The sequence below is a fragment of the Nicotiana sylvestris genome, chromosome 1 (genome assembly GCF_000393655.2).
Source record: "Nicotiana sylvestris chromosome 1, ASM39365v2, whole genome shotgun sequence".
NCBI classification, from domain to species: Eukaryota; Viridiplantae; Streptophyta; class Magnoliopsida; order Solanales; family Solanaceae; genus Nicotiana; species Nicotiana sylvestris.
In genome coordinates this window covers 103872038-103885528 of record NC_091057.1, presented here as the reverse complement: position 1 = coordinate 103885528, position 13491 = coordinate 103872038, and the positions used below count along the sequence as shown (strand labels likewise).

The following is a 13491-nucleotide window of genomic DNA, read 5'->3' as shown; positions in this document are numbered from 1 at the left end:
GATGCCAATTTCTTTTAAAGAAATTACAAGCAACGATTACCTTGATCGTTTTCAGGATGACCTTTGATTTCTCAGCAATCTATATATAATATTATTTTTTCTCTTGCTGTTAGGAAGTGATAAAATGCTAGTAATTTTACAACTCGATTTCTATGCCTTTAGTCCAAGAGGTCTCTAGAGAAACTAATTTTACTTGTTGTTTAGTACCAAAGACATGTATCTTCTATAGCAAATTAATGGTGTCTATATTAAACAAATGAAGCTGAGCCTTAGAACAATATTAAAGTTGTTTTTGAAATTAAATATTGATGTTTGCATCAGTAGATATATCCTCGTGGGGTGCGCCTCTTATCCGAATTCTGCAAGACGTTTTGTGCACTAGGCTACCTTTTTTATTCATTTATATCAAACCAATAAATTCACCATGAATTTTGCATATAAACTTCTTTCACAATTTCACTTAATTAATATTTATTCTAATCTTATTAAGTCACTTAATCTAATAAGTTGATATGTAACTCTAACATGAGATGCTTTAAGCATTAGGTTGTGGTTCTTTTGTTATATCAAACTAATAAATGCATGTCATGAATGGTAAGTTGATATGCTTTGCTATAAAAGTCCGGGAAAAATAATTTTTATCTAAATTAACCAGATTTTTGTTGTATGAAAATTTTGAAAAAGAAAAGAACAGAAAAAAAAGAAGAAAGAAAAACACTAGAGCACTAACTTCTTTACAATCTACCCAAATGTATCTCCGCTTAACCCCATATCACAAAAATCTCTGGGATAATCTCATTCCCTTTCTATAATTGCCTGCAGTAGAGTTCTTACATTTGGGGAATACAAATACAAACACAAAAAATACCCAACAAGAAGAAGGAGGGATAGAGAGGTGTAGACAAATTGGCCTTTGAGGGTTTGGCTTGCTTTCCTTTTTTTTTTTTGTTGCTCTAAGTTTCTCCCACTTAGATTACATATCTGATTTTCTCCGACCCTTTTTTTTTCTTCTTCTTCCTCTTTATCTCTCTCCAATCCATACCTCTTAATACATATATAACTATATCATCATCATAGTGTATAGATTTTTGTGTCTTGGATAGTATTGGAGCTAAAAACTGAAGCTTTGTTTGAATGCAAATTCTCTTAATTTGGGTAATACATTTGATGCCTAGTATGGAAGCAAAAGGGTTTATTACCGTAACACCCACAAAGCCAAATCAGTAAGGTTTGTGAAAAACCTTATAACTTTGCCCATTATCTTGCATTTAAGATGGGAGATTTGGTGATATCTGGGTTTTGATCATTTTGGTAATAGCTGAATCTTGAATTGTGCTGTGGTGTGACTATATGTTGGTGGTTTGGTTTCTGCTTAGGGCATATTGAGGTTAACAAAGGGATATCCTTTGCTGGTTTTGGGATTTTAGTTTGAGATTAAAGGGTCTCAGAATTCTTGGCTTTTTTGGGGTATTGCCAATCTTACTGTATTTGAGCACCTGATTAGTTGCTGGTGAAGCTGTCACCTTCTGGTTTTCCTAGGGTTTATTGTGTGATAAGCATTTGTTCCTCGCTCGCTTGTCAGTTTCTTATGATTGTTTGTTTCTCAGCAAGTGTTTGAAAGTTGCCCTTGTCTGCTTTTATTAGTGGTGTAAGAACTCTGGTTTTGTGAAATAGTTCGTGTGAGAGACCAAATTAGATATGAACAGGAGGGTTCGGAGGAAATTGGCAAGGAGGGGACAGGAGAAGGTTGATTTCCCTGAGCTTGGTGAGTGTTTAACTTTGGATGAGAGAGGGATAGTTGATTGGACTAGGTTGCCGGATGATACAGTACTCCAGCTATTTTCATGTCTGAATTATCGTGATCGAGCGAGCTTGTCATCCACCTGCCGCACTTGGAGAACTTTAGGTGTATCACCATCCTTATGGCAGGTTTTAGATCTTCGTCCCCACAAGTGTGATTCTGATGCTGCTGTTGCTCTTGCTCCTAGGTGCAGGAATCTTCAGAAACTTAGATTTCGTGGCGCTGAATCTGCAGATGCAATTATACAGCTTCAGGCTAAGAGTTTGTGTGAGATTAGTGGCGATTACTGCCGCAAGATCACAGATGCTACATTGTCTGTAATTGCTGCTCGACATGAGTCACTTGAAAGTTTACAACTTGGCCCTGATTTTTGTGAAAGGATTAGCAGTGATGCAATAAAAGCAATAGCCATTTGCTGTCCCCAACTCCGGAGACTTAGACTTTCTGGAATTCGCGAAGTTGATGGAGATGCCATCAATGCATTGGCTAGGCATTGTCGGAATCTAATGGACATTGGTCTCATTGATTGTCTCAATGTTGATGAGTTGGCTTTAGGAAATGTTTTGTCTCTTCGTTTCCTGTCGGTTGCTGGCACAACTAATATGAAATGGAGTTTGGCTTTACAGAATTGGAGTAAACTGCCTAACCTGATGGGCTTAGATGTTTCCAGAACAGATATAATTCCTAATGCCGCTTTAAGATTGTTTTCGTCCTCACCATGCTTGAAGATCTTGTGTGCCTTATATTGCCCAGCCCTCGAGCAAGATGCCAGCTTTGTTTCCAATAACAATCATAAAGGTAAACTACTACTTTCTTTTTTCACTGACATTTTTAAAGAAGTAGCATCACTATTTGCCGATACTACAAATAAAGAGAGGAATGTATTTATGGAGTGGAGAAATTTAAAGACCAAGGACAGAAAAATGGATGATGTAATGAATTGGCTGGAATGGATCCTTTCCCATTCACTTCTGCGAATTGCTGAAAGCAATCCACAAGGGTTGGACAATTTTTGGCTTAGCCAGGGTGCATATCTGTTACTTAGTTTAATGCGGAGTGCTCAAGAGGAAGTTCAAGAAAGGGCAGCCACTGGCCTGGCAACTTTTGTTGTCATTGATGATGAAAATGCTAGTATTCACAGTGGAAGGGCTGAAGCAGTTATGCGAGATGGAGGCATAGGTCTCCTGCTAAACCTTGCAAGATCTTGGCGGGAAGGGCTTCAGACAGAAGCTGCAAAGGTGAAACTTCTTTCTAATGCTTTGGTCAAAAGAACCTCTTACTTTTTAGTTTGATTTTGTATAACTTCTTATGGTAGGTGTTCATGAATTTTATTTGCTAGATCATATTCGTGCTGCTCTAGTACATTTCAGTTCTGTCTTGCAAGAGCATCCATTAGCTTGCCTTTTATCCCTCTGACACTACTTGATAAATGGCCCAAAAATGTGCTAAAGTTATTTTGCTCTCATGGTGAAGATTGATCTGTATGCATCTCTATTCTACGTGTAGGCTATAGCAAATTTATCGGTGAACGCCAATGTTGCAAAAGCTGTAGCAGAGGAAGGTGGGATAAGCATCCTAGCAAATTTAGCAAGGTCTATGAATAGGTTGGTTGCAGAAGAGGCCGCTGGAGGGCTGTGGAATCTCTCAGTTGGGGAAGAGCATAAGGTTGTCAATTTATAGTTGCTTGTCTTGTTTTTCAGCAATTTGCTTCCTGCTAAACAAAGTTCAAATGCAGGCTGCCATTGCTGAAGCTGGTGGTGTAAAAGCTCTGGTAGATCTTATCTTTAAGTGGTCTGTCACTGGTGGTGAGGGAGTTCTGGTACGTGCCTTTAGCATATGCATATGCAAGTAAAACTCATGCTTTGCATTCTTACTTGCAATTTATGCCATAAAAATGAATATTATCAGCTCATGTTGCTGTAAGTAACTATCTTATTTTTTGCCACCTCTTAGGAACGTGCTGCTGGTGCATTAGCAAATTTGGCGGCAGATGACAAATGTAGCATGGAAGTAGCGACCGTAGGTGGTGTACATGCTTTAGTAAAGCTTGCTCAGAACTGCAAGTCTGAAGGAGTTCAAGAGCAGGTTCAATTCTTTCAGATTTTGAAGTCAGCAACTTTTGTCTGACTGTTCAGGATAACAAGCAGACAGTTTCTAGGTTTTCTTTTCCAACATATATTTAGGGTCCGAGCATCCAATGGAAATTGTTGAATGCAAGAGTAAATCTGAACAAGCTTTTATATGCATCAAATGCCTGTGCTTTACCAAAGAGCATCCTTTCAAGTTGATAGGTCACTAGCGAACCTGTGTGTACTTCTGAGGCTAGAACATCATTTTCTTGGTTGTTTTGTTTGCAATAGGACCTCACGGGAGGTGGCTTGTATATGCATGTACCATATACAGATCCACTGGATAGGATACACCTGAGCACAATGGAATATGAATTCCTTCATACTTCTAGTTAATTCTAAAAGTTATCTGTGATATTGTGCTGTCTTCTTGGCCCTTCTTTTTCTTTATATGCAAGTGATTACATGCAACATCTGCCAGTTGGGACTTGTATGATCTAACACCACAGACAGACGAGTTTCTGAAATTGTGGTGTCTAGTGTTGTTGGGCTGTTTTGGCTATCAATTTGTGGACCATTTGGTGAAGAGTATGTTCGTATATCTGATGCTGTCAGTTTTATGATAATATCCATTTTATTTCTCCAGGCTGCCCGTGCACTCGCAAATCTTGCTGCTCACGGTGATAGCAACAGTAACAATGCAGCAGTGGGACAAGAGGCAGGAGCTCTTGAAGCACTTGTGCAACTTACTCGTTCTCCTCATGATGGAGTCAGGTAATCTGTCTTCCATAATTTAACTTGTGTATTGTTTACATGAAATATTGTTTCCAAATAGACCCCCGACATTCTTCCCTCCAAGAACTTCCCACCTTGCTCTTGGGGAGACTCGAACTCACAACCTCTCTACCCCAGAGTAGGGGTAAGGTCTACGTACACACTACCCTCCCCAGACCCCACTAAGTGAGATTATACTGGGTTGTTGTTGTATTGTTTACATGAAGTGAAATATTTCTATATTTCCTCGCCTCTTGCATGTAACTATTGATTCCGCAAAGGTCCTTCTAGGATGGAGAGAGAAACTCTCCCTTCTCTCTAGACTACTTGAGACATAGAAACAAGCAAGACATTGATTCTCTGGCAAACTTTTCCAGGCAATTTCTGGTGCTGCCCAACTTTATCCAGCTCTAACGAAAATAGTAAGTAAAATATTTAAAAACACAAGCTTAGTATAAGAGAGGTGAAGTATAATAAAAATCTATCATCTACATGACAAATATTTTTTATCTACATGACAAATTTGGAAAAGAAATCTTATTCTTTAATCGGACAGAAATCTTTCTAAATAAAGGAAGTGGCAGACAATTAATAAACATGGTATGGGTTTGTGGGAAGTCAAGGAAGAACAAAGTCAAGCTGAATAGGGGACCTCAAAGATTATGGACAAAGGAACATACCATGCAAAGGAGATCACACAGATGCCAAAAAAGCAAAGTACCAAATAGCGATAATCTAAGAGTGGCCAATTGAAAATATTAAAATTAGTGATTGATAAAAAATCGAGGAAGGAAATCAAATTGTGGATAAGAAAAGCTCAGTAAGCTGAGATTGAATCCTGAATAGATGTTAAGTGGGAAGATTAAGAGACCTTATGACAGAACATGGGGAGAGCAGATACCCCCCCCCCCTTCCAAACCCGCGGTTGAATAGGAGTAATGATGAAGGAAATGAATGCATATCTTACTTATTCGAGTTTCCATTGAGATCAGAGGTAGGAAGAAAATGGTCGCGGTGATTACTTGCCACTGAGAACAACTAAAATCAAACCATCCTTGGATAAGATTTCTGGACATTTGCGCAGTTATGGTCAGAAAGTATTTTTGGATCGCCGGGAGAAATGTGCCGTCTTTTTGAAATTAAATGAAGAAATGAGGAGTGGATCTCACTTGCGATAGGTTCATGTTGGTGTGAAATGCATAGTGAAGTTATTACCAGCGTCGACTGTGCTTGAGGTTGGGGATACAACCTATAAATGTTTCTGATATGAATTGAGTCAACATAAGTACAACCAGTGCTGTCAAAAGCGCGCTTAAGCTCTGAAGCAAGGCTTAAAACATGTTGAGCGTTTCGCCTCGCTTAGCGGGCGCTTCAGTGTCGTCATCAAGGTTCGAAGGCATACTTTTCCTTGCCAATGAGCGTAATCCTGACGAGGCGGTACTAAACAATTAATAGTTCATTTTGTTGTAATATTTTTCTAATTTCTTTATCCATATATTTGTTATTCATGCTTATAATTATTAGTCTTGGATTACACATACATATTTGTATTTTTTCTTCATTTGCACCTTTCTTCATGAAAGCTCATGCTTTATTTGCGCTTTACACTTAAAGCTCCAATGGATCTTAGAGCTTTTTTGCGCTTTTCGCCTTTGATAACACTGAGTACAACAAGATGACCCAAACTATTTCACCAGCATGTACTCATCTCTGACAAACTACAAACGATATACAATAATATTCTGATGGAGAATCGACCTGCAGTTTTTCCTACGACAGATGACACATTTACACGGTACGTGCAACATAGTGGTGTAATTTTGTTTTTGGCTTACAAATTCAGTTGACGACTTGTAAGAAAACATTGAGCATGCGCATACAATGGGGTGTAACAACTATTATGTTCAAATGAAACACAACATTGGGTCAGGAAAAGAAAATGGAGGAATAGCGAGCAGAGATTTGGGCTTAATAATAAGAGCGAGGAAATTTGTAATGAACCCGTAGCTGAGATACAAGTGATTGACCCAGATCATCCTGAGATGACCTTGAAGTTGAAGGCACCACTTTGAGTTGACTAATTGAATTGGAAATTAAAGCTGTTATTTTGAACGATAGACAAACTATAGTTTAAAAATCAAGAAAAGCGGTTGAAGCCAGGAGTAGAGAAAGAAGGTGAACTTGTAGAAGAGAATTACGCGTGTGAATAGTGGAGGTGATGGAGCTAGTCTTATGGACTAGAAAAATGGTCAAACCCAGAAGCAGAAAGAAGGTGACGATCACGTAAAAACAATTACTCTTGTAGAAGAGAAATACTAGTGTGAATAGTGGAGGTGATGGAGCTAGTCGTATGGACTAGAAAAAAGGTCAAACCCATAAGCAGAAAGAAGGTGACGAGTCACGACCATTAGCCCAATAGAAGAGAAACATTATGCGTGAATAAATTGGAGATAGTGGACCTAGTACCATGGCAAGTTTCTAATAGATAGTCACTCAAAGAAGAGCTGATATTAGAAAACTTTTACGACAGAGCAGTGTTGTGAAGAGCGTGAAGCGAGGAAGCGACAAGCCCCTTTTCGCTTAAAGCAAGAAGCGAGAAGCGAAGCGCTCGCTTTTTTGAAGTGAAGCGGAATTTAAAAAAAAAATATTAAAATAAATACTGCATAGACAACACATGTAATTGTAAGCAAATGTTCAATACTCCAATGTAAAAACTAAAGAGTAACATCAATTAAAGCATAAATGAGCATCCTATTCTTCTACAAGATTGTCAAATTCTTATATTCCACTATCATTATTATATTGCTCGTCATCTTCTTCAACTTCTTCTTCTTCATCAACTAGGGACAAAGTAGCTACTTCTTTTCCCTTCCTCTGTGAACTTGAAGTTGAGGTACTCCCCCTCAAACCATAAATCCTCTCCCCAATTCCACGCACCTCTGTAACATCACCCCAAGTGAAATCAGAAGTTTCCTCAAATACTTCTTCATCTGCATGATCTTCCGGGACTCCAATTAGCCATTCATTAGCATCATCGATATTGTCCAAACTAATTGGATCAATTACATTGCAAGCGTTGTAACGATGCCTCAATGTTCTATTGTAATTAAAACGCTTCAAGGTTAGTTTGTTCTTGTTTTTGGTATGAATCTGCAAATAATAAGTAATTAGTAAGATTAAGACAATTGAGACAATAATTTAATTATCTCAATGTACTAAATTTTTCTTTTTAGTTCTTACATGTTCAAACACACTCCAATTCCTTTCACACCCGGATGAGCTACATGTTAGACTTAGAACTTTGATGACAAACTTTTGTAATTCTGGAGTGGAATGGTCATATTGCTTCCACCATTCAACTGTAGAAGCAGAACAAAAATTCAAAACATAATATTGATAAAGAAATAACTTATTAACTATAAAGCAACATATAAGCACTCGTTCACCTGGTGACTTCATCTTTCTTTGTCTAATCGCCATGTTTTTTCCAAAAAGTTGCTCAGCATTCCTATAAGTACTAAATTGCTCAGTTATTTTATCTTGCACGAATAAATCAGGTATCAACTTCTCAATACATTCAATGTATACCTTCCCCAATTCTTTATCTCCTAGATTCTCTCTTTATTGTCATAAAACAGTTCCGGGTTCAAAACAATTGCAGCTGCATGCAAAGGCGATGAACCTGACCGCTCCACCTTTTATCTATGATCTCAAAGACTCTTTTGTATTTTCTTTGATCACTAAAAGAGTCTTGAATAGCCTCCTTTGCCCTATCCATTGCTTCGTAAAGATAGCCCATTGGTTGCCTTTGCTCCTCATCCACCAAATGAAGTACTTTAACTAAAGGATCACCAATCTTCAATGCATGAACCACATTGTTCCAGAATGAAGTAGAAAGTATAATATCTGCAAATTCTCTCCCTCGAGCTTCCCTTCCATAGGCACTATTAGTGTACTCATCTGAAACAAACAACTTCTTCAAATTGCTTTTTTGCTCATACCTCTATGCAAAGTCAAAAAAGCGGTAGCAAAATCTTGTCTTTGCAGGTTTCACCAAGATTCTTTGTTTAGTGAATCATTTCATCATATTCAATAACAAAGGCCTTTTGAACAATATAGGAATGCACTCTAATTGCCTGATTAAAGACTGAACTGAAGGGTCTTTCCTTGAAAATGTCGCCGAAGATCAAATTAATGCAATGTGCTGCACACTGAGTCCAATAAATATGCGGGTACCCTACAGACATTAAATCACAAACTTTAACATTTCACTGACGTTGTCCGTGACAATTTGAACAACATTTTCTGCTCCAATAGAGTATTGTACTCTTGAATAAGGAGTATATTTTGGTTGAATCAGTGGAAGAGTCAGTTGCATCAACTGACTCAAGAAACAAGCTTCCCTTAGGAGAATTCACCTAGATATTGATGATCATTTTTTCATTTCTTGCCGTCCACTTATCCATCATAATGGAACAACCAAACTTGCTCTATTTTACTTTGTGCTCCTCTACGATTTTGTTAGTCTCTTCCACCTCTTTTTTTAGATATGGACCTCTAACTTCATGATAAGTTGGAGGCTTCATTCCTGGACCATATTGGCCTACAACCTCAATAAAAGCAGAAAAAGTGTCAGTATAATTAACGCAATTAAAAGGAAGACCTGCATCATACATCCACCGCGCAAACATTGCAACTGCACGATCCCTCAAAATCGCTTTGGCATCAATTTGAGGATTACCACTTTTTCCTCCCTTATCTCATGATTTTTGTGGGAAATAACAATCCATAGGACCTTTGGTCTTGCCAGTAGATCCACAACTAGAAGACAATGTTTGCATCCTTCCCCGTTTTTGTGGTTTTGATGGAAGCGACGAAGCATCGTCACCTTCTTCTATTTCATCATCGCCATCATCAAGATTATGCAGTTTTTGTTCATGAAGCATTTGAGTCTTTAACTCTTTTTTTTTGAAGGGATGCTTTCAATTCTTCCTTCACATGCGACATAACTTTAGGACAAGCCGCGATATTTGGATTACCACCGATTAGATGCGCTTTTTGACGAAATCTTGTCACAAAAGTGACATGTAATTGCCATTTTGTTGGTCTCGCTAACTCTTGCAGAATAAGCCCAAGCCGGGTCTTTCCTATCTTTTTTTGGTGCCATTAAAAGAACAACTACATAACACATAAGAAAGGCGATAAGAACTAAGAATAAAGGATATAAAAATAAGAGGAAGGGTCTGTTAAAAAATGGGCAGCATTTCAAAGGAAAAAACAGTGCAAGAAAATGAAGAAGAAGAAGAGGAGAAGAATGAGAAAGAAGAACTGAAGGGAAAAAAAAAATTCACTAGCATTTCGCTGCTATTTGGACGCTGAAACAATGAAAGAAGAAGAAGAAGAAGCGCGTGTGGCATCTTTCGGTGACTTTCAATTTTTTTTTCTTCTGACAGCTTCTTCTCGAGGCTTTTCCGAGCCTTCCCGTCTCAGTTTCACCAAAATCCGCTTTCTTTTTCCGGCCATTAAACCCCAGAATCCGGCGACTGTTTCCGTTGTTCAGTACCAGAAAATTTCCCTTCCTATAATCTGTTTTCCACCCACCGTGACTACTAATTTTTCTAACCTTTGAGGTTTTTCGGGTTAGTTCTCACCTTTATTTTTTGGGACAATCGCATCTAGAATATGATGGATTCTACAGAGAGAAACTCCTACTTCTCTCTAGAATCTAGAAAACGGGAAAACATGTCTTTCATCAAAGCTGCCTCTTGGCCAGCCCTAGAACTTGGGGAAGATGCCATCGAAAGCTTGACGTAGGGCAAGAGCCGCACTTCTCGCTATCTGAGGAGCACACTCTCATGCGCAAGGCCTTTTTGAAATCTTGTCTGATTGGGTCTTTCTCCAAATGGTTGGTTCTTCAAAGGCTGTTAGGAACTGGGCAGCAGGGGCATGGAACGTTAAGGACGGGCTGAAAATATCGCAACCGGGGGACACACAATATCTCTTTCGTTTTGTTGACGAGTCTCAAGCTTTAGAAATTCTTGTAAGAGGAAACAAGTGGTTCGATGGGAACTTATTAAAGCTAGACATATGGGTGGAGCACGATGGGTGTCTAAACCCTTGTTTCACCGGCGAATCATTGATGGTCAACATGGTGGGTCTCCCGGTGCATCTTTGGTGTCTTGACTTATTCAAGAAGATTGGGGAAATCTGTGGGGGTTTTATTGATGTCGCTTGCAGCTTACACGATCTCTCGCGAGTGAGGATTGTGGTGAGGAAAGAGGGCAAAATCCCTGTCTCCATTGTGGTGGAAGATTGATACTTAAGTTATAGGGTTTGGTTGAGCCCTAAATTTCACCCTATCTTTATGCCTGAGATAGTGGCGGAAGAAAAGGGAAGGTCAAATAGAAGGGAGAGGAGGGGAAATCAGTCTCTGAGGGGAGGGGAGGGCTCACCGGATCAGTGGATTAAGCCGGAATTAGACGTTAGATCGAGAAGAGATGGGAGGTTTGATTTTGGAAGAAGAAGACAATTTCAACAGGAGGAAAAAACGTGAATGGGTTAGTGATGTGGGCTGGAAATGCAGAATGGGCCGGTCCTCTTCTAATTATCCTGGGGCCAGGCAAGATTTCAGCAAGTATAAGCCTGGGCCTCCTTACATGGGCCCAACAACTTTTCCCAATTCTATTAGAATTGATCCTAAAGGGCCATATTATTTCAAAGCTGCATCTGATAAGGCTCCTAAGCATATGGGAACAGTCGTTCTTCCTTCTTCCGCCAATGGTGCTACACACAATGGTATTTCTTTACCGAGCTCTAGTGACCTGCGCCCCTCTTCGATGGCCGCTGCTTCAGGGGCAGCACCGACTATAGATGGTGCTGTTATCCACGACCTCCCGCCTCTGATGACCCAGCTCTATCGCGCCCCCTTATCTGCTCTGGGCTTAGTTGTATTGAGGCTACACTTCAAGCTTCTTCTTCTTCTGGGAAGATTGTTGAGCATGCCCCAGCTGATGTTAGTGCCGGACCAGTATTTCCAGTTAAGATGCCGCCAAGGGTTTCATGCTCTCCTCCTTCCTGCTACCCTATTGGTGTTTCTGGTCATTCCTATAACAGTTGGGTGCTAATTTCAGAGGTTGATACCCCTCAAGGAAATGGTGAGATCCTTTCGGCACATAAAGTTCCTATTGCTAGCAATGCTATGGTCTTGTATTCCTCCGGTAGGAGCAAGGAAATGGTTCATATAGAAGACGCCTGTCCAATTTCGTCACGGATTGGAGGAGGGGATATGTCTTTCTGGATGGAGGATAAACTATTGAACTTTGGGAAGTTTCTAGGTGTTTCTTTTGAGGGGAAGGAAGATAGGGTGTTAGAACTGTTGAGGGAGATTGAACAACAATCTTTTTATGATGGTGCAGGGAGGGAGTTGGGTCAAGGTGTTAAGCAAAATAATTTAGGGGTGTAGTGGTGTACCAGAGAAGGGGCCGGGTGTGTGACAGGGAGGAAGGGAGTTCGATTAGAGGGGGTGGGGAGAAAGAAGATATTGTTTCTTATGGAAGTTAAGATTTTTTCATGGAACGTGAGGGGATGAATGACCCAAACCAAAGGGCTATCATCAAAGTGAGAGTTAGAGAGTGAGGTGCTAACCTAGTTTGCTTTTAGGAGACAAAATGGGAGTTTTGTTGGATGTGATTGTGAGGAGTGTCTGGGGAGGTAGTTGGGTAAAATATGACTGGGTTCCAGCAGCGGGAAGTGCCGAGAGCATTCTTCTAATGTGGGATGATAGAAGCTTGGAGGTAAAGGAGATTAAGAAGGGAGTTTTTTCTTTAGCAGCTCTTGTCAAAAATAGAGTGAGTGGGGTGGAGTGGGGATTTGGGGGAGTGTACAGACCGGTAGGAGAAGGGTCCAAGGTATTTTTCCGGGAGGAACTGGCCAATATGATGGGGAATGGGACATTCCATGGGTTTTAGGGGGAGACTTTAATACTATTAGACTCCCGGAGGAGAGATTAGGGTGTAGTCTGATTTCGAGGGCCATGGAGGAGTTTTCTGACTTCATCAATGATCACTTTCTCATTGATCTTCCTCTGTCATTTGAAAGGTTTACTTGGGCCAAGGCGGAGGATTTCAACTCAAGGTCTAGACTTGATAGATTTTTGATATCGCCCTCCTGGGATGAGCTGGTGCCGAATGTGCTGCAGATTCCTTTACCTAGGCTGACTTCGGATCATTTGCCTATCTTGCTAGATGGATGCAGAGGGAGGGGGGTGCGTGCTTCCTTCCGATTCGAGAACATGTGGTTGAAAGTGCCAAGATTTGGTGACAAAGTGAAAGAATGGTGGACAAGCTACGGGGTATTAGGGACACCCTCATTCCGTCTTTCGAAGAAACTTAAATTGCTCAAGGGAGATATTATTAGGTGGAATAAGGAGGTTTTTGGGAGGGTAAAGGTTAAAATGAGGGAGCTTATGCATGAATTGGGGGAATTAGAGAGAGGGGAAGGGGCGAGGGAGTTAGATGAATTTGAGAAAGAGAGATTGGGAGAGGTTAAGAGGGAAATAGTCGAATTAGCAATAGCTCAGGAGACTAGTTGGCGGCAAAAATCGAGGACGCTATGGTTAAAGGAGAGGGATTTGAATACCAAATTTTTTCACAGGGTGGCGGTTGCAAATCGAAGGAGAAACTCCATAGAGTCCTTAGTTGTGGATGGGGTGAGGATTGAGGGAGAGGAGGAGGTAAAAGGGGCGATAGTGGGGTTTTATGAGAACTTATACAAAGAGGACGTTAGTTGGAGGCTGACTTTGGGGGGAATAGAGTTCAACCACATAGGGGAGGGAGACAGTGAGTGGCT

General features: G+C 40.2%; 1 protein-coding gene across 1 annotated transcript in view; it reads left to right on the top strand.

The window, feature by feature from the left end:
- The first annotated feature begins 714 nt into the window (after positions 1-714).
- Positions 715-13491, top strand: part of LOC104243583 (protein ARABIDILLO 1) — a 33221-nt gene continuing 20444 nt past the window's right edge. Inside the window, exons 1-5 of the mRNA XM_070166395.1 lie at positions 715-3039; positions 3308-3466; positions 3537-3620; positions 3755-3886; positions 4517-4644. Of these exons, the coding sequence (XP_070022496.1) occupies positions 1699-3039; positions 3308-3466; positions 3537-3620; positions 3755-3886; positions 4517-4644 (1844 nt within the window). The 5' untranslated portion in view covers positions 715-1698. The remainder of the gene's footprint in view (positions 3040-3307; positions 3467-3536; positions 3621-3754; positions 3887-4516; positions 4645-13491) is intronic.